We start from the raw sequence: 20,979 nt of genomic DNA on the forward strand, positions 1-20,979 counted from the left end.
GACCCCTAGCTAACTCAAGATTACTACCCCTGACCCCTAGCTAACTCATGATGACTACCCCTGACCCCTAGCTAACTCATGATTACTACCCCTAACCCCTAGCTAACTCAAGATTACTACCCCTAACCCCTAGTGAACTCATGATTACTACCCCTAACCCCTAGCTAACTCATGATGACTACCCCTGACCCCTAGCTAACTCAAGATGACTACCCCTAACCCCTAGCTAACTCAAGATTACTACCCCTAACCCCTAGCTAACTCAAGATGACTACCCCTAACCCCTAGCTAACTCAAGATTACTACCCCTGACCCCTAGCTAACTCATGATGACTACCCCTGACCCCTAGCTAACTCAAGATGACTACCCCTAACCCCTAGCTAACTCAAGATTACTACCCCTGACCCCTAGTGAACTCAAGATTACTACCCCTGACCCCTAGCTAACTCAAGATTACTACCCCTGACCCCTAGCTAACTCAAGATTACTACCCCTGACCCCTAGCTAACTCAAGATTACTACCCCTAACCCCTAGCTAACTCATGATTACTACCCCTAACCCCTAGCTAACTCAAGATTACTACCCCTAACCCCTAGCTAACTCATGATTACTACCCCTAACCCCTAGCTAACTCAAGATTACTACCCCTAACCCCTAGCTAACTCATGATTACTACCCCTAACCCCTAGTGAACTCATGATTACTACCCCTAACCCCTAGTGAACTCATGATTACTACCCCTAACCCCTAGCTAACTCATGATTACTACCCCTAACCCCTAGCTAACTCAAGATTACTACCCCTAACCCCTAGCTAACTCAAGATTACTACCCCTAACCCCTAGCTAACTCATGATTACTACCCCTAACCCCTAGCTAACTCAAGATTACTACCCCTAACCCCTAGCTAACTCATGATTACTACCCCTAACCCCTAGCTAACTCAAGATTACTACCCCTAACCCCTAGCTAACTCATGATTACTACCCCTAACCCCTAGCTAACTCATGATTACTACCCCTAACCCCTAGCTAACTGAACCTGGTTAACCATAATCGTAAAATAATTTAAGATTACTAAACCTAACTCATAACTAACTGATTCTGGACATTGATAATCCCTAGCTAACTTAACATGTACAGCCGTATTTCCTAGCCAATTTAAGTGTACTAACATTATCTCCTAGCTAACTTGAGAATATTACCCCTAGCTAGCGTAAATCGGATAGCCATAATCACTAACTAACTGAAGATTAGCCCTTGTTAACCCTTGACTAGCTGCACTACCTTACCCTCATGGTCTCGTCCCACAGCTGTGATGTGTGTGAAGGTGAAGAGGCGAAGTACAGGTGTCCCAACTGCCTGAAGTTCTCCTGCAGGTGAGGCTCCTCACTGCTCTGGACCTGCCTGTCTCTGCAGTGCTGTAGTTATTTTGTGCTACACCAGCATCATCTGACTGATCCACTGTCTCCACAGCCTGCCCTGTGTGAAGAGCCACAAACTCCAGTCGGGCTGCAGCGGCGTTCGGGACAAGACCGCCTTCGTGGCTCTGTCTCAGTTCAGTGAGATCAACCTCCTTAATGGTGACTACTCACATTTTATATTCTGAGGTTACTGAGGTTCCCCTCAGGTTCCTCAGGAGGATGTAAACAACATTACACCATCAGTCCTGCTTGCAGTAGCTCACCATGGAGTCTCGTAAATCAGGGCTGAATGATGGTAAATCAGGTGAACACATCCTCCACGCTGTGCTGGCTGGACTGGGGGGCGTCCAGGAGAAACCTGGAGGAACCGAGCTCTGTTCTTCAGACTAGCTCACCTCAAGCCTAATGCAGATCCTGTCCTGTTCAGACTACAGGTATCTGGAGGAAACAGCTCGCGTGGCAGACAAACCCAACAGAGACACAATCCTACACACTCAGCCCCATCTCAGCTACTCAGTAAGTCTCCTCCCCACGCTCCATCTCCCTTTCTACTGGCTAACCCATAGAACGTCTTTATTTAGGGTTCCCTCTGTATCTTTCTCCAGGTGAAGCTGCTGAAGAAGAATGCGACTGCAGCCAAAGTCAACCTGAAGATCCTCCCGAGATCCTTCACCAGACGCAAGGAGAACACCTCCATCTACATCAAAGTGTAAGTGTCATGTTCTGTCTGGCCAGAATCCCAAAGCACTGCTGTAAGAACTGTGAAGCATGGTGGTGGCGGTGGCGACAGTGTGATGGTTTAGGGATGCTTTGCTGCCTATCTCACCTTGAGACTTTAATAAATAATAATATTAGTAATTAATATTCTAATAATTATTTAAGAATAGCCCAGGGAAATCTGAGATGCTGGAGGCTGCTTCTTCAGGTGTTCAGTGCATCGCTAATGCTAACCAGTGCAACACAGGCTGCTGGTAAGAACTGATAATGTTCACAACCCGTAATTTTTTTTCTCCTCGGCGGACAACGTGCCAACATGTTAGTCTGAACCCAGCTAACAGTACAGCTACAGTAGTTTGCTTTGTTGGGGGGATAGGGGGTAGGGGGGATAGTTGGGATACACAGGCGTCTGTTAGCTGGTGCGGTGGAGCTGAGGACGCTCTCAGCCTGTCTGCTGCTCGGCAATGCTGCGTTGGCGGCAGGTGGAAAAGAGGCACTGTCTGGATTCCCCTCCTAGGGTCTGGAGCATGGCTTGTGCTACAGGGTGCTAAGAAGGGGTGGGTTAATAAGCAGAAACAAATGTTGCCACATTTTGGACTCAACCGTTATTAAAAAATAATAAATACCCGACAGTTGACAGAAGTTTATGGACGTTATTGTTAGTCGCGGCGGTAAATGTGCTTTGTATGTGTATCTGGCTGAAGAGAGGCCGAGACAACAGGGGGGGAGGGTTTTGGGCTCAGACCACCTTTACACACTCCTCTTTGAGGCCATGCTAAGGCAGTCAGATGCAGCAGGGAGAGCAGTTTAAGGGCTGACCCACTGGGTGGCGCTCTAGTGCTTTAGTGCAGTCAGTGGCAGTAGAGCTGCTGCAGCTTTCAGCCAGTCATTGCACACTCCAGCTTCACTGCTGCTGAAGACCTTCAGCACTGTGGTTTCACACACACACACACACACACACACACACACACACACACACACACTCATACATGGACACTTACTTGACGTGGCTCCTGAAAACAAACCCCACGAGACTGTGCCCACCCTCTTGCTGTGTTTTCACATGTTACTGCCACATGACATCACCAGAGGAGCCTCCAACCAATGAGAGAGTAGTCAAAAGTTTGGGTATATTTTCCACTTTAGTTTAAAACAATAATCAGAGGTTTAAATATTACAGACTCTGATAGATCAGATTTTCTGTTTTTGTCCCGATCCATAGTAGATCTGTAGGTGTTTCTAATAAAGTGGCCAGTGAGAGGGACATTCAAGATAGGGGTTTCTAATAAAGTGGCAAGTGAGTGCAAGCACAAGTTAGGTGTTTCTAATAAAGTGGCCAGTGAGAGGGACATTCAAGTTAGGGGTTTCTAATAAAGTGGTCAGTGGGTGGAAGCACATGGTAAATGTTTCCAATAAAGTGGCCAGTGTGTGGAAGCACAAGGCAGGGGTTTCTAATAAAGTGGTCAGTGGGTGGAAGCACATGGTGAGTGTTTCCAATAAAGTGGCCAGTGTGTGGAAGCACATGGTTAGTGTTTCTAATAAAGTGGTCAGTGGGTGGAAGCACATGGTGAGTGTTTCCAATAAAGTGGCCAGTGTGTGGAAGCACATGGTTAGTGTTTCCAATAAAGTGGCCAGTGTGTGGAAGCACATGGTGAGTGTTTCTAATAAAGTGGCCAGTGAGTGGAAGCACAAGGTAGTTGTTTCTAATAAAGTGGCCAGTATATGGACCCAGCTGGCATGTCCATGTGGGGCCTGTTTGGGTAGCCCCGCTGGGAACCAGATCATGTTCCACATTGGCCCCACATATGGATGCCCACCAGGGTCAGTGATGAGACCAGGAGGGCTGAAACATGGGCCCCATCTGGGTTGTACCCTGCACATGAGGCCTAGATGGGACCCATGTGAGATTAGGGTGGGCTGGAACGATGGGGCCCGTTTGGGAATCCCGTCTGGGTCCCAGTAAAAACACATAGGTGGGCTAGCCCACCTAGCCCACGTTCCACCCTTGTGAGCCCCACATGAGCGTGTTGGCTGGGAAAGAACAGAGTAGGGCGTTCTATTAAAGTTCTAGAGGGTTCTCCTCCCAGTCCAGTTCCTCCGTCACTGGGAGCGAAGAGGAGAAAAACACTCCACACCTCATCAGACAAGTGCAGGGAGGGAAACGGCACAAAGCCTGCATTCATGTCTGAGAGTGACTCGTGTGTGTGTGTGTGTGTGTGTGTGTGTGTGTGTGTGTGTGTGTGTGTAGTGAATGAAGTTGTTGTGAAACTGTGCAGACAGACTCACCGACGCTCAGCAGAAAGCGACACACACACAGCTGGAGACACGCCGCTGATGTCACACGTGCACACACACACACACACACACACACGCACACACATACTGAACGCCAGCTCTTACGTGTGTGTGTGTGTGTGTGTGTGTGTGTGTGTGTGTGTAAATCTTCCTCTCTGGGAGTCCGAGCTTTAGTTGAACTGTACTACAGCTGCAGTGAATACACGCTGTCCATTAGAGGAGAACAGGGCGCCACCTTGTGCTAATTTTGGCTTTTTAAATGTAATTTGACGGATTAATTAGCCTAATTAGAGGGCTGGGTTGTATCGAGCGTTCTCAGCAATGGGTGTGATGGGTTTGATTGCATCCAGCATCTGAAGTGTTAGCCAGGTTAGGATATTGGATGATGATGATGATGATGATGATGTTGATCACCACCCCATCTCATCATCCCCAACTCATCCCACCACCACCATCACCACGGTTCTCCCACCGCTCCACATCTCAATGCTGCTCGGGGGCTTTGTACCCCTCCTCTAGCCCACGCCTGGCTTTAGGTGGCATGGTGCCAACAGGCCCATGTCCGTTTTAACCGGGCTAGCCGATCAGAATTCCGTACAGTCCCGATTGCGGAAAGCCGTGTCTGACGAGGCCGTGTCGGGTCCTGCGGTGTTTTTACAGCAGGCAGGGTCATCGATGAAGCGCAGAGGATAAATCGAGGAAAGGCCGCCGTTAGCACACGTGTGCGCTCGCACGTGCTGCTGGCAGAAAGAGCGTTCTCGAAACGCTAGAAGCCTTCTGTTCATTTTCCGTCAATTTTCCCAGAATAGCGCTGGCCTGAGCCGCCGTCAGGAACAGCACTTCTCACAGGCGCTGCGATGTTCCTAGGTGAAATTCCTCTCCGGGCCCGCGGCTAAAAAGCACTTTTAATAGAAAATCCCCACTGACAGGGTAATTTAGACCCGGATTAGAGCTTCTGGGTGCAGAGAAGTGGGTCGGGGGGAGAGGCGTAGGGTGGCTCTCGGCAGCGGCAGCGGCAGCGACAGGAGCAGCAGGCAGCGGCAGTTTCAGAATGTACCGAGTACATAATATAAAAAGCAGATGTTAGCGCTGCAGTGGCTGCAGATGCTTCTCCACATAATCACGCCGCCAGAAACACACACACACACACACACACACACACACACACACACACACATCATTGCTGGCAGCTGGCTTTTAAGCTAGGCCCCTAGACCGAGGTGAGTAGGTGTGTGTGGGTTGGTTTGTTTGTTCATAGAAAAGCTGTCGTTGAGGAGAAAGCCGTGACCCGATGTGGGCCCTTGAAGACCAGAAGACGAGCCACTGTCCCGACCCTAGAGCAGAGCGAGGGCACTGTCCGGCCTCCCCTTTGGCCCCCTTTGCTCTTCTCTTCAGGAGCTTTCCTCTCTGCTTATTTATCCCGTCTAACTGTCCTGCTTCCCGCGCTGCTCACTCATGACTGTGGTATTGCGCTGCGGCAGGCCAAGGAGAGCTGCTCTGTCATGGGCCGTTCACTTGAGGGGGAAATTAGAGGTTCATTACGGAAGATAAACGCCTCGACTGCTGCTGGATTTTCAGCAGCGCTAAATCATCCACCCTCAACTTTCAGTGGTGTTTTTCCCTCCGTATTTTCAGCCTGTCCTGTTTTTTTTTGGCTCTGGTCATTATGGTGGTGGGGTTGTTGTTGTTGTTGTTGTTGTTGTTGTTGTTTTGCATCTTAGGCAGTCACGAAAGCACTCAACAGTTGTTTATCTCAGCAGTAATTAACATAAAATCTAGGGTTATCTTTTTTTTATAAGAATTATTCACTTTTAATTGCATTGAATTGATTTTTGTGTGGTTAACCACCTAAATTATAAATTAATAATAAATGAATCACCTTATTTGCAGAAATTTGCCACTGAATAAAGATTTATTCCATTTTAAAATCAGCGCTCTGTCATTAACGTCTGTTAAACATGGTGACGGGAGTGTTGTGAATGCTAAAGCCCTGAATAATTAATACATAAATGAAAATGAAATTAAATTATTCAATTAAATTCCAGCCAATGATTATATACATCATACACAAACCCCTCAAAAATGTAGGATTTATTTATTTATGTATTAAAACATGTAAATAAATGTAACATATTCTTTTTTTACATTTATTTTTATTTATTTGATTTTTTTTTTATATATATATACTTAGCATATGCAAATTACAGCACTTTTTATATGTGCCCAGCCATCTTTGGCAAGTAGCCTTGTTTAGCTCTGTGTTGCAGATCCTTTGCATGCAGTGATACGTCTGTGAGTCATGGACGACACCAGGTGTTGAGTATCTTTTCTGGTGATGCTCTGGCACCACCACCTTTTAGGGTTAGACCCTTACGTTCCTCAGCATACGCTAAGTGGGGTTCAGCGCAGATGACCGACTTGGCTGGCTTGACCTTTCTCGTGCTTTGGCTGTATGCTTCATTCGTTTCATTCATTCGTTCATCATTGGGCCGTGCAACAGGACAATGATCCAAGCATACCTCAACATATACCTTCTGAAGTCATCCTGGAAGGTTCTGGAGTGGTTCAGCACAGTCGCCTGACTTGAACCCCATAGAAAATCTTAGTTAGTTAGTTAATCTCAGAACTTCAGTGATCTGGAGGCCAGTGCGCATGAGGAATTGGCCAAGAAACCATACAGCTCAAGGATTCTTGTTGTAGTGAAGGCTCTTGAGAGGAACTGGAGCTCTGTTCTGCTGTGCTGCTTTCCTGGGGGAGCTCTCCAGTAGGTTCTGTCCAGAGTAGCCTGCTGAAGGTGGGGAAGGTATCACTGTAAAAGCTGTCTAAAAGCTGTACTGGAACAACAGGTGGAGTTTTGATTGCAGATTGTATCAGAGTGACTCAGCAGACCACCAGCAGTGGAGCTTCGGCCTGCGCTTCTCCGGACAGGTCAAAGGGTCAAACTGGGAAAACACTTTCTGGACTTTCTGGTATAAAGTTACCATTTCTGAGATACAAGGGTTCCTTGTAGGTAGTGTGTGAGAGAGAGAGAGCCAGAGGGCGAGAGATATGGAATCGAATGGAGATCATCTTGTCCAAGAACTGTTTGTAGGAACACCAAACAGTACAAGTGTCCTGTTGTTTTTACAAGACCTTGTTGTGTTGCTTGCGTGGTCTTTAACTCTGCAAGATCACAATGTCCCTTTCTCCTGCACACACACACACACACACACACACACACATAGACACACACACACACACACACATAGACACACACACGCTTTTCTGGCTTGCATACCCAGAGCAGAAGGAGGGTAAGCTCACTCGATGTACATCTCTCTGCCTTTCGGACCTTCTCCATTGCTTCCTAGATTGGCACATGTTGACTCCTGGTCCTAAACCAGAGACATGTTCTAGCTAACAGAGGCACTCAGATGCATATTCTAGCTAGGTATTTGACCCTATATGACCCTAGGTAGGCAGTATGCCCAGATAAGCAGCGTTCTAGTTAATAAAAAGGTATTTTTATTGAGGTAGGTGTTCTCAGAGGGGTGTTCTAGATAAAACAAGCAACAGAGTCACTCAGAGAGGTGTTCTAGCTAATGGAAAGGTTTTTGGCATTATATGTTATAGGTGGGTAGCATGTCCAGGTACATTTAGATGAATGTTCTGGCTAGAACAAGCAACCAGAGACATGTTCTAGCTAACAGAGTCACTCAGAGAGGTGTTCTAGCTAATGAAAAGGTTTTTGTCATTATATGTTATAGGTGGGTAGCATGTCCAGGTACATTTAGATGAATGTTCTGGCTAGAACAAGCAACCAGAGTCATGTTCTAGCTAACAGAGTCGCTCAGAGAGGTGTTCTAGCTAATGAAAAGGTTTTTGGCATTATATGTTATAGGTGGGCAGCATGCCCAGGTACGCTCGGATGAGTGTTCTTGCTAGAACAAGCAACCAGAGACATGTTCTAGCTAACAGAGTCACTCAGAGAGGTGTTCTAGCTAATGGAAAGGTTTTTGCCATTATATGTTATAGGTGGGCAGCATGCCCAGGTACGCTCGGATGAGTGTTCTTTCTAGAACAAGCAACCAGAGACATGTTCTAGCTAACAGAGTCGCTCAGAGAGGTGTTCTAGCTAATAAAAAGGTTTTTGGCATTATATGTTATAGGTGGGCAGCATGCCCAGGTACGCTCGGATGAGTGTTCTTGCTAGAACAAGCAACCAGAGACATGTTCTAGCTAACAGAGTCGCTCAGAGAGGTGTTCTAGCTAATGAAAAGGTTTTTGGCATTATATGTTATAGGTGGGCATCATGCCTAGGTACGCTCAAGTGAATGTTCTGGCTAGAACAAGCAACCAGAGACATGTTCTAGCTAACAGAGTCACTCAGAGAGGTGTTCTAGCTAATGAAAAGGCTTATGGCATTATGTTATAGGTGGGCAGCATAACCTGCGTCAGGCTGGCGATTACTGCATGGAAACTGTAGGCATGATGAGATTAGCCCAGGGTGAGTGAATGAGTCTGAGTCACTTATAAAGTTGTCAGAAATTTGGCTTTACTGGGATCTTTATCACTTTCTGTGGGTTTTACTGCCTTCGTCAGCCGGGATGGGTGAGGAATGGAATGATCGAGGGCACTCTCACTAATCCCTGGTGTCATTCATTCCCGCTGCTGTAATGGTTACCTATAGCTGATGGAATTAAAGCAAAGAGCAAGTGAAGAGCTTGTCCATCGTGAGACACTGATGCAGTAGAACCGACCTTGTAGTCGTTTGTGTTGACTGACTGTTTTCCATTCAGCATGGCTTCCAGTAGTGATTGGTCAGCCTCTTAGCCTTATGGCCTTATCAGCCATAACCTCAAGGGACAAAAGTATTGGGACACATGCTCATTGATTCATTCATTTGTCTGAAATCAAAGGTATTAAAAAGTGTTGATCCTGCTTTTGTTGGAGTAACTGTCTCCACTGTCCAGGGAAGAAGGCAGGCTTTCTACTAGATTTTGGAGTAGAGCATTGCTGTGAGGATTTGATTGAATTCAGACAAGAGCGCTTGGGAGGCCCGAGATGTCGGATGATGATGATGATCACCACTCGACCTAATTTCCTAATCCCCAACTCAATCCAAAAGTAATATATCGGGCGCCATCCATCATTCCAAAGAAGCTCAGTGCTGGGGGGCTTTATACCCCCCTCTAGCCCACGGCTGGCATTAGGCAGCATGGTGCCAATAATCAGGTTCATATTGATCTGTTGGCTGCATTGGCTTCTCTACAGGGACATCGGTGTCAGCAATGGGCTCGTCCTAAAGTAGCTGAATGGATTCATTAGAAGTGGTGTCCACAAGTATTTGGACATGTTGTGCATTTGGTGCAGCTTGTAGACCGATGTACTGAGGTCAGGAAATGCAGTAATTCCTAGGTTCAGTAAGGCTGAACAAACTATGCAAATTGGGTTCATCTGAACTAAAGCTTGAAGTGCAAACTGAAGTCTATTACTGGTTTGTTTGGAAAGGACTCTGCCGTGAGGTCATTTCATAGAAGGCCCATTTGCCTGCTTTCATTTAGCCTTTGTTTTTGTTCCACAAGGCAACTGGTCAAGGTTGGTTGTGGCCTGTATCTTCAGACGAGGTTCCATATCCCAGTGGAGGCCAGAGATTGCTGCCCGCTAACCTTGAGTGTCTGATTTGGTGCGGGGGCTCGAGTCAGACGGAAGGGGAACCTTTGAGCTGCAGCAGTGTTTGACACCATCAGTTTTCTAGCTGTTGACGGTCTAAATCCAGAACCGCTCAAAAAAAATCCACGCTCCAAAACCTTGGCAAAATCCAGATGGCAGTGCTTTCATATGTTGTGATTTTTTTTGGATATATTAAATTCAGACATGGAATGTGAAGCACACACACACACTTATCAAATCCAGACTGCAGAGACCGCAGAACAGAAAGTACCCTGCAACCACTTTCCAAAAGGACATGCCTTCCAGAATGGTGTGGACAGTCACAGCAGTGGTTCTGTTTCTTTTCTGAAGCTAGCAACTATGAATGGCAGCCCACCGCCAGGTGTTTTTTAAAACGCACACTGTCTTCTTTTTTTTTTTATAGAGTTTCCGTGATCCTGTAAGGCATAACAGGTGGATTTAGCCTTAGGTTCAGAAGTTGGCCTCAGTAAAACTGCCACGGAGTTCAACTTACCGCAAGGGGACATTGCATCAATTCCAAACTATTCCAGGCCGAAAATAATGTCAGATACCAGTTGCATTACCGAGCCCGTAGGGTATGCTGTTGTCTCTGCAGAGTCTTTGGACTTTCTGTGGAGACTTAAGACCAATGTAGCTACCCAGTAGTGGAAGCCCAACAATTACTTCCCAACAATTAGCACCTGTATCTACTGCATGCCTACATCCTCCCACAGTTTCCTCAAACCTTGTGGAGATGTTCAATAATCTTGGCTAAAATCTGCACCAATATGGGATTTGAGGGCCAATGCTGATATCCAGTGTCCTGTCCGATGTGATTCCGATATTCTGATATTGCGATATTATTGTGCATCAATGTTCAGGCCTAAGGCCGTTAAGGCAAATCCTTTAAGAAGTCGTCTTGTGAGGTTGTGAGGTAGGGCCTCCATGAGCATCAGTGAGCCTGGGGCACCCTTGACCTTGTCAAACGGTTCACTGGTTGTCCTTTCTTGGAGCATGTTTGGTAGGTACTGACCACTGCATGCTAGGCACCCCCAGACAAGACCTGCCTGATGTCTTGGAGATGTTCTGACTCGTCTAGCCGTCACAGTTTGGCTCTGGTCAAAGTGTGTCAGATTCTTACGCTTGGACGATGTCCCTTCAGATTTGCTTGTCTGATCACTTTAGTTGATCAAGTCCCTGAAGGTTCCTGCCAGTGGTCCTCTCTTGTTACCTAACGTTTGACCTTCGGGGCAACCTTTTCTTCGGTGCTGGATCCCGACGTGGAGTGATACACTGGTATTGCTGGAATGCGTCCTGACCTTGCATTCGAGTGCCTACCGAGTGTCTCTCAGCCAACCCCTTTTTCCATCCGAGGAAAAAAGAAATAGTTTCCATTCGCCGTTCAGCCGAAACAATGCCTTTGCACCTGGCATTCCGTAGCCTTCCCACCTCATGCCCTGGAGCAAAGCTGCAGCCAAGCCCGAGCAAACTCATAAATACCTGCGCCTGGAGGGCAGCAGTTCGCTGAAATACCTTCACACCTGCACAGGGAATCCCCTTCAGCGTCCAACCCGCCGCTGCCCAGACCGCTCCTGTCCAGGAAGGCCGTGCCGAATCATGCTCTGGATTCCCTGTTCTGGACTGGCTGTTCTGCCAAAGCTTGATCAAGGTTTGGATTGGGACTTGCTCTCTCACCCCTCCAAATCACCCCCCCCCCCCCAACACCACCCTACCCCACCCACCTTCCACCCCCCACCCCCCTGACAGCTCTGTTTTCTTTTGAAAAGGAAACAAAGGCAGAAGTCTCTGCTTGTGTAACGTTGCCATCTGGCTTGGCATGTTTACCCATGGTTAAAGCCAGGTCCTGCCTGGGTGATGCAGGTTTGCAGGCATGCCCGGGCGAGCACTGATCTGTTTTTTCACATTTGTTATCAAATATATAATCAGTTGGGCACAGTTGCTTTACTGTTTTACTGTTGATTGATCTACCAATGCTCCGCCCACAAATGTGCAAATGAGTTGCTGCTTAGTCCTGAGTTTGCAGTTTGCTCAGGCTTGGCTGGCGAGCTGGACCATGCTGTTGTAGATGTTGAGAACTTGGAAACAACTAGGAACTGATCACCATGTTAACATTTTATTCCAACAGTATGGCAGTAAATAAATATGATTTTATTCATAGTTAATATCACTTTAAATTGATGGTTATGTTGGCCAACGATTTGTCATTGGGTACCTCCAGCATTAGCCACAAGCAAGCCACTGACCGTTGAAGTGAAGATCACCTGATTATCTGCTTCCATCTCATGCCAATATTATAATAATAATAATAATAAAAGCATGGCAGCCTGTAGATGTTTCAAACAACATCAAAACTTAATGGGATGCTTAAGATTGTGCCTTTCTTACGTTATTATGACGTCTGCAGTTGCGTTGTTCTGAGGCCTGGGGTCAGCTGCTTGGCTCTGCTTTTAGTCAAGGTTCGTTATTACCTCTGCCAGCTCTTTTGGCTCGTCTGAACGGCTTAGAGGAGATTGATGTAAGCCGTTGGTCACGCTAGAAAATGATTTCTGTCTTGTCATGATTTGGACAATCGCGCTGAACTTGATACGCGTTGAACTTCTGCTGTAAACCATGTTGTGTGTTTGCCGTCACAGAGCAGAACTGGCTCCAAACACAGTCATGCACAGTAAGCTTTATGGACCGAGCTGTGCGCCAGCATTAACGGCGGTGGTGTTCTGCCCGTAGTGATGATTGGGCTCCGGAGACTTCAGCAGGTCACAGTTTGGATTCGGGGAGATCAGCTGCAATTCTAGACAGATGGATGAATGTAGACAGGCCTAACTTTTTGGGACCCCACACCCTCCAGGCGTCTGGCATCAGGCAAGACCGACATCAGTGGCAGCGCTTGGCCGTGGAGCTCCACGTGAAGAGCGTGAGGCATCCTTGTTTCAGTCACTTCACGTTGGAAGGGTAGTTTGGCAAATGCTGAAGAAGCCAGGCCATGCAAGCCCTCCCGATTCCTCCGCGCCTTCCTTTAGATAGCTGGAGGCTGAATCACTGCACAACTGTGGGACCACTTCCAGCTCATGTCACATTCGGGATTAGCCACATTGCGGGGGTGTACAGCTGTTGTTTTTAAGTGACACAGCCTCAGCTCCTTCCCGTTAATCCTTAACTGCTGTCCAAAAAAGGGACGCATACAGAAGTCTATACGTACGTCATGGGTTTGCTGAATGATGGCGTGTCGGTTTATTTTTCTTTGTATTGGAAGCAGGACGTTAAGCCCTTAACCTCCTAAGGGCTAGTTTCCCAGACTCTGATTAAGCCTAGCCCCAGAATACAAAGATTTTTTTTTATAATGGTCCAATGATCATTTTCTGTTCGTACTTCAATTCAGTTCAAGGTTGGGATTAAGTCATGTCTGGAAAACCAGCCCTGAGCATCATTTTCCAAGGACGGTATTAAGCCTAGTCCTGGAGCACACAGCATTCTGAATGGAGAAGCCCAGGACTAGACTTGATCTCTAATTCTGAATCATAACTACAGAATTAAACCCTGAACACTGAATAATTGATGGTACATACTGAATAAATCTGAGTAGAATTTGGATAATTCATAGTGGATACTGAATAATTCGAGTAAATGCTGCACAGTTCATAGTGGATGGTAAATAATTCACAGAGGAAACTGATTTAATTAATAGTGAATACTGAGTAATGCGTAGTGTACTAAATAATTAATATCATTTGTAGTGGATACTGAATAATTCTGAGTAATCTACAGTGGATACTCAATAATTCATAGTGAATTATGAATAAAGTACAGTAGAAATGGGATAATTCACAGTGGATACTCAATAATTTAAGTAAATGCTGTAATGTAATTCATAGTAGATGCTAAATAATACAGTGGAGACTGAGTAATTCATAGAGGATACTGACCAATGTATAGTGTGCATTGATTCATTCATAGTGGATACTAAATAATTCATAGTGGGGATTAAACATTTGTAGCAGAGACAGTCATTCAGAGTAGATGCTAAGTAATTCATAGTGGATACTGAATAATTCATAGTACATGCTAAATAAATTGGATAATTCTTAGTGGTTGCTGAATGATTTGGAGTAAATGCTGTGGAATTCATAGTGGATACAAAATAATTCATAGTGGAAACAGAATAATGTATAGTGGAGATTGAATCATTTGTAGTGGAGACTGGATAATTCAGAGTAGATGCTAAGTAATTCATAGTGAATTACTGAATAATTCTGAGTAATCTGCAGTGGATACTCAATAATTCATAGTGAATTCTGAATAAAGTACAGTGGAAATTGGATAATTCTTAGTGGATACGGAATTATTTGAGTAAATGCTGCACAGTTCATAGTGGATGGTAAATAATCCACAACAGAAACTGATTTAATTCATAGTGAATACTGAGTAATGTGTAGTGTGTACTAAATAATTAATATCATTTGTAGTGGAGACTGAATAATTCAGAGTAGATGCCAAGTAATTCATTGTGGATATTGAATAAAAATTCATAGTGGACACTGAATAATTACTGAGTAATCTGCAGTGGATGCTCAATCATTCATAGTGAATTCTGAATAAAGTACAGTAGAAATTGGATAATTCATAGTGGATACTGAATTCCCCACCCTTCCTCATCCTCCCCAACTCATCCCAAAAGTACTGGATGGAGCTCCACCAGCATCATTCCAGAGAACACAGTTCCTCCACTGCTCCACAGCTCAATGCTGGGGGGGCTTTATACCCCTCTACTAGCCCACGCCTGGCTTTAGGTGGCATGGTGCCAACAGGGTTATGATGTTGAGTCCTATTGTATTGGCACTACTTCTTTTCTACAGGGACTAGACAAGCTGCCTGTATGTGGGGTTGTGTGTGCATTTGCACATCTGTGTCAGCAATGGGTGCAACTTAAAGTAGCCTAAATGCATTTATTTGAAGGGGTGTCCGCAAACATTTGTCTTTAGCTAGCACACTAGTTGTGTGCTGAAAAAATCAGACTGATCCAGGAACAGCTTTCAGAGACGTTTTTTGTGTGTGTCCCCACAGCGCAGTTTTACAAGATGTGAGTGTGTGTGTGTTTTCCTTTAGGGAAAAGAAGCTGTACTGGTACCTGAAGCTGCACTTCCCCCAGAGCAGTGCGGACTACTCCGACAGGTGCGTCACCATCTGCAGCTTTTCTCCACACCTTCCCATTGCAGTGAAGAACCGTTTGTAGAACCTTGTGTCGTTCTTGTCTTGTCTGCAGAGTTCCAGAAGACCGAGTTCTTGAGCAGATTCTCAGCAACTACATCCACCCCACCGACTCGGACCCGGTGAAACGCCAAAGGTAAGCACCACCCTCATCCCCTCAGCGCCTTCTCTTCCCTGTACCTGTACCGTACCTGCCATCTCCTCCAGATCCTCTCTTGTTTGCACTGCCTTCATTAAAGAACCCTTGAAGAACCCTTTTTAAGAGGGATCCCTGCTTGGCGAGCCCTGCTCTAGAAGAGCTGCGAACGTGGGTCGGTCAAGTCCGAAGGCGTCCTGCTGTGCTGTCGGTCACCAAGACTAACGTTAGCAGCAGATCCTTCAAGCCCTTCAAGTAAGATGTCAAATGGGGCCTCCCTGAACACCAGTAGGAGCATGGGTGTCCATAACCCGGTCACCAGTTCACCGGTTGTCCTTTCTTGGAGCGCTTTTGGTAGGTACTGACCACTGCACACCAAGAACACCCCTCAAGACCTACCTGCCTACCTGATGTTTGTTCTGGAGATGTTCTGACCCAGTCGTCCAGAACATCCCAGTTTGGTTCTTGTCTGAGTGTCTCAGATTCCTACGCTTGCCCGTTTGTCCTGCTTCCACACTTCCATCACCTTCAAGGACTAACTGGTCACTCGCTGCCTGATATGTAGATCCCACCTCCTGACAGGAGCCACTGGCACCAGATTATCAGTGCCATTCATTCCGCTCAGCATCCACCGGCTGGACGATGTATCAGGGCTGGGTGACCCTAAAGCATCTTAGCACAGGAGTGAGCATGCCGCTGAAATCCATTCCTCAAAAGCAAAGGCCTAAAGCGGCCTCGGCCCGAAAGTGGCTTTTATGTGTCGCCGGCTCACAAACAAAAAGACAAAGCAATGGTTTAATGGAGCTCTTTAGCGGACGCTGGTGGAGTTGAATTTGCTGAAGGCGTCGCTAACACGTCTCCAGTTCATGCCCAGCTGCTTTGTCTAGAGGCCAGGTCTCGTTAAAAAGCCGAACTGCGACCGTGTCAGAGCGTAAATATAGAACCGAGATTACTGCGTGGCTTCGGGCCGTCACCGCACTCCTAAATCCTAACTATGTGATAATAGGTCCAGAACTCGGCAGCAGAACAGAGCTGGACGTGGTTCCGGGTGACCCACTTTCAAGCCGGCTTTTGATTGTTGCCTTGCCCGGAGATTTTTGCCTTGGTGCTTTTTGTTGACGGCAGCCTCCCACCATGGAGGATGACGCCATTCCCCTATGAGGGAGATGCGAGACGGACGACAGGCGAGGCGGCGAGTTTGAGCTGTTAGCGAGACAGCGGTGTTGAAACGCTGATAAAAGCTGATGGTAATGAGATAATGAGTGTTTATACAGCTGTGGTCGTGTAATTCCCCCAGATACTGTCAGACATCAGTGTGTCCCTGTTCACACCAGAGATCCTATAGATCTAAGCATCTGACCTTACGACCTTGTTCCATTACAAGTCTTTGTCAGACGATACAACACAGCAAAACTAGATCCAGAAGTGGGTGTGGCCTAAATCTGAACTTCTCTTTGCCTGTACATTCATTTACATTCATTTAGCTGACGCTCTTATCCAGAGCAACTTACAAGGTTATTACAGAGGTGGGCCAACCTCTAGTGTTAGGAGTCTGGCCCAAGGACTCTTATTGGTGTAGCGCAGCATAGTCTCCCAGACCGGGAATCGAACCCCAGCCTTCCACGTGATGTGGTAGTTCACTGGCAGGTAGTGATGTTATCCGTTATCTGTAGCGCCACACCAACCACAGTGGGTACAAGAGAAAAACCCCAGCAGAGATCTGCTGGCCTAAGGGCAGCGTATTGTCTGCAGGGGTCTACGTAGTGCAGTCTTTAGTGGTCAGAGAGTGTTTACCAGTAAAACTCCAGTATAACATTAGAATAGCCCCAAATAAACATACATTCAGTGATCAGGGGATCAGTATATGCTGTAGGTCTGTAAAGTTAATGAGACATTGGTTTGAAAGACAGATTTGTTCAGTCCCACCAGCAGCTCACCTGATTGGATAGGAACTAAAAATGCTGGCATTTCTCCAGTAGATCACTGGGTTATCAATGGTTATGATAATGCTCTTGTATTTGTGTATTATATGGATCTATATTTATATATTTATTGGAGCCCCCAGCAGAGATCTGCTTCTCCGAGGGCAGCATGTGATCTACATGGATTACATGGAGTAGGGGGCTTTTCCCGGGAAGTGATAAGGTGCCACCTACCAGTCCCACCAATCACCCACCCCATCAGGCCCCCCACCCACCACCACCTATACCAGACCAGCGACACACCCTCCTACCACTGCTACCTGTTTAATGACCATGTTCAAACCTAAATGGACTCTTAACTACCTGCACTAGTAATATCACCACTATTAACTATCTACACCATGATTATTATATTATGATTATGATCAGAGCAGTTCAACAGTTTAGATGGTTTGATGATTTTTATCAATCATTAATAAATAGCTCTGATCAGAGGAGGACGGGTCGGGTCCCTCTTGTGAGTCTTGGTTCCTCCCAAGGTTTCTTCCTCCAGCTCTGAGGGAGGTTCTCCTTGCCACTGTCGCCGTTGGGGCTCACTGGGGGTCTTTGATCCTTCATGTCTTACATTATTTCTTTTTTGTCTCTGTTTTTTACTAATTACTGATTATGTAAAGCTGACAAGGGGGCGTTTCCAACAGTAAACGAACGAACACAAAATGTATTTGTGTATATCTTTATATGGTGACCCTAACAGAGACCTGCTGCCCTGTGGGCAGTGTGCGGTCTGCATGGGCTACCAAATAAACCCCAGATAAAAGAGCTTGATTAATTTCCTCAGTTGCTTTATGTGTCGTATCTGAACAGTGTAAAAGCAGGAATGCTGAAAGCGATCCTGGCGTGGCGTTGCGTTCCTTTTTTGGTTAAATAAGACTTTTCCAATGAAAATCATTCCGCTGGAACGGCGCTCGCTGGCTGTTGCAAACAAATGAAAACGTATGAAGTGACGACAAGAAGGAGACAAATATAGCTCTAAGAGCGATTCAGGCCGCATGGAGAATTCATTAAGCACCAAATCTCATTCCCAGCCCAGACCTCTTTCTATTATTATTATTATCATCCTCTGTGATTGTTACATAACCTGGCCGGGGTCTTGCGTTCCGTGCGGTTGAGAAATGATTCAGTTTTGGTCTGTCAGAAACGTCCTGCTGTTCCACCTGTCCACCTGCGGTTCTGGCATGTGCTGATGGTCCGTGAGGTTTTCAGGAACGCGTGAGTTCTTCCAGAATGAATCACTCTGTTGAAGTCCACCATTTTCACCAGGCCAGGGGGAAGCAGACTGCAGCCCTGCTGTTACACGTTACGGGACAGCAGAACAAAGTGGAGGGTGGACAGATGTGCTTTTGTGGAGAGGCCACTGTTGACCGATGGAGATGATGGACTTGGACATGACGAAGAGGTGAGAGGCGCGCTTGCTCATTCTTCAAGTCCATTAAACAGTCTCAGCATTTGAGGAAGGCACTACAGGACCCTGCGAGATCTGGTAGAGCACCAACACTGCCCCTATCAAATACACAGCACTTACAGCTTTCGTTTTTGAGAGAGCTTCACTCTCGCCGCCTCAGATCTGAAAAGGTGAAGGTGTCCTGTTCCAGCTTTGCACTGTTAGAAGACAACTAAATGCTGTAGATCCGAAAGGACGAATTGCTACCAACGCTCTCTGAGGATAGTGCAGGGTACCCAGCTCTGTTGCATCGGCTAGCAGAAGCCTAGGCCGACCAAAATCAGAGAGACCCTTCTTCTCGAGAGTCACCCAGGTTGTTCAGACTCTCGTCACTTCTAGACTGGTCTACTGCAACTCTCTTCTGGCTGGGCTCCCTCTGCGCACCATCAGGCCCCTGTAACTTATCCAGAATGCAGCGGGTCAGGTCGTCTTCAATGTTCCTAAATTCTCTCTTCACTGTAGCTTCCTGTAGCTGCTGCCTTTATCAGATTCAAAACCCTAACTCTGGCCTACAAAGCCAAGACTGGACCAGCCAGCTCCTCCGTACTTGATGGCGATGGTCAAAAGCCGATCTGCACCAAGAGCCCTTCCAGCTTCAAGTACGGCTCGGCTCGACCCGCCATCCTTTAAGATCCACGGAAGACGAGCGTCCAGACTTTTTTCTGTCCTGCACTGAAGTGGTGGAACGAGCTTCCCCTGGATGTCCGAACAGCAGAGTCCAACACTCGCTGTCTTCAAACCCAGACTGAAGACCCTCCTCTTCTGAGAGGACTTGGGCGAATAGCAGAGTGGTCTTCTTATTGACTTGTGTTTAGTAGAGTCTAAGATTAGAGGAGCTTTGAATTATTAGTCTATTCAAACTAGCTGAGGTTCTTCTTGGGTAAATAGCAAAGCACTTTTGTAAGTTGCTCTGGAGAAGAGCATCTGCTAAATGCCTTAAATGTAAATGAGAGAGAGACAGAAAGAGAGAGAGAGAGAGAGAGATATCTACCCACCCAGAGAGAGAGCAAGGCCATTTGTCCCGTTGGGCAGAAATTCGTACTACAGCAAGATCATGATTTCCCACAAACCATTGAGAAGATCAGGATGGGCTTATCAGACTCCTGACGCTGCTGAGAAGAGCAATCTGTTCAAACTTCTAAGTCTGAAAAATCTCCCTGCTGATTTCAAAACACCCACTCCATGCTGGAAGACCTCCCTGTAGATTTCTACAGAAACCCTGAAAGTTATAAAGCTGAAGTATCTCTTCAGGATACGTCTCATTGTATGAGCCTAAATAGTATGGCCATCTGCTGCTGATCCTCCACATCCTGTCAAAAGCATGGACTGTACAGGACCTCTGAGGGTATCCTGTGCTAGCTGGCATTTGCAAGAGATCCTTTAAGAGCCTGTAAGTTGAGAGGTGGAGCTGCTGTGGATGTTCTAGCACGATTTGGAGGCCCCCTTCAGTTTCTCTCCTAGTTCTCTCCTCAAACCGTTTCCCCAACCATGTGCAACGTGACAGCTGCCGAAAGAGGTCACTTACATCAGAGAAAACCACTGCCATGAAGGTCCAGGTCATGGTGTACCTGGTCCTGAATGACGTTTAAGTGGTTTGGCGCGTGTCAAACCCGAGACCCAGAGCATCGCATTCCCTCCATCAGGCTTGACTACTTTCCCACAGTGCATCCTGGTTCCATCACTTCATCCCACACTCACACACCAGCAACACGTGAAGATCTGAAGGCGAGCGAGTGAGTGTTCACGCGCAGAGTCTGACTCAGTGTGAGAAGTATCAGCAAACCTAATAACAAAATGACCTCAACCCAAAGGGAAGCGTTTCTAAATCTGCTTAAATGTGACTCTCAGCAAGACCTGAGTCTGGGAAACTGGCCAAAATAAAGACATTTTCTGCTGGTTCTTCAGGAGGTTCTTCCAAATCCTGCAGCCCTCCTCGCCTGCCATGGGCTTTTTCCTACAGCTCACAGCTCGGATCACACACACTTCTAAAGTCATGTGCCTGTGTTTTCTTCTGCTCTGGTGGGAAAACAGTTCCTACACTGTTAAAAGTAGACGATCCTTCAGGAACATTTGGAGGAGCCTCTTAAGGTGTGGAAGAAAAGTTGTTTT

At 46.6% G+C, this 20,979-nt stretch overlaps 1 protein-coding gene across 1 annotated transcript in view; it reads left to right on the forward strand.

Annotated features, from left to right (window-relative positions):
- Window positions 1-20,979, forward strand: part of znhit6 (zinc finger HIT-type containing 6) — a 30,231-nt gene that overhangs the window by 751 nt on the left and 8,501 nt on the right. The window contains exons 2-7 of the mRNA XM_072696218.1: window positions 1,314-1,379; window positions 1,477-1,583; window positions 1,852-1,940; window positions 2,030-2,133; window positions 15,210-15,275; window positions 15,367-15,447. Coding sequence (XP_072552319.1) covers window positions 1,314-1,379; window positions 1,477-1,583; window positions 1,852-1,940; window positions 2,030-2,133; window positions 15,210-15,275; window positions 15,367-15,447 — 513 coding nt within the window. The remainder of the gene's footprint in view (window positions 1-1,313; window positions 1,380-1,476; window positions 1,584-1,851; window positions 1,941-2,029; window positions 2,134-15,209; window positions 15,276-15,366; window positions 15,448-20,979) is intronic.

This window comes from Salminus brasiliensis, chromosome 14 (assembly GCF_030463535.1).
Source record: "Salminus brasiliensis chromosome 14, fSalBra1.hap2, whole genome shotgun sequence".
In the NCBI taxonomy this organism is placed as follows: Eukaryota; Metazoa; Chordata; class Actinopteri; order Characiformes; family Bryconidae; genus Salminus; species Salminus brasiliensis.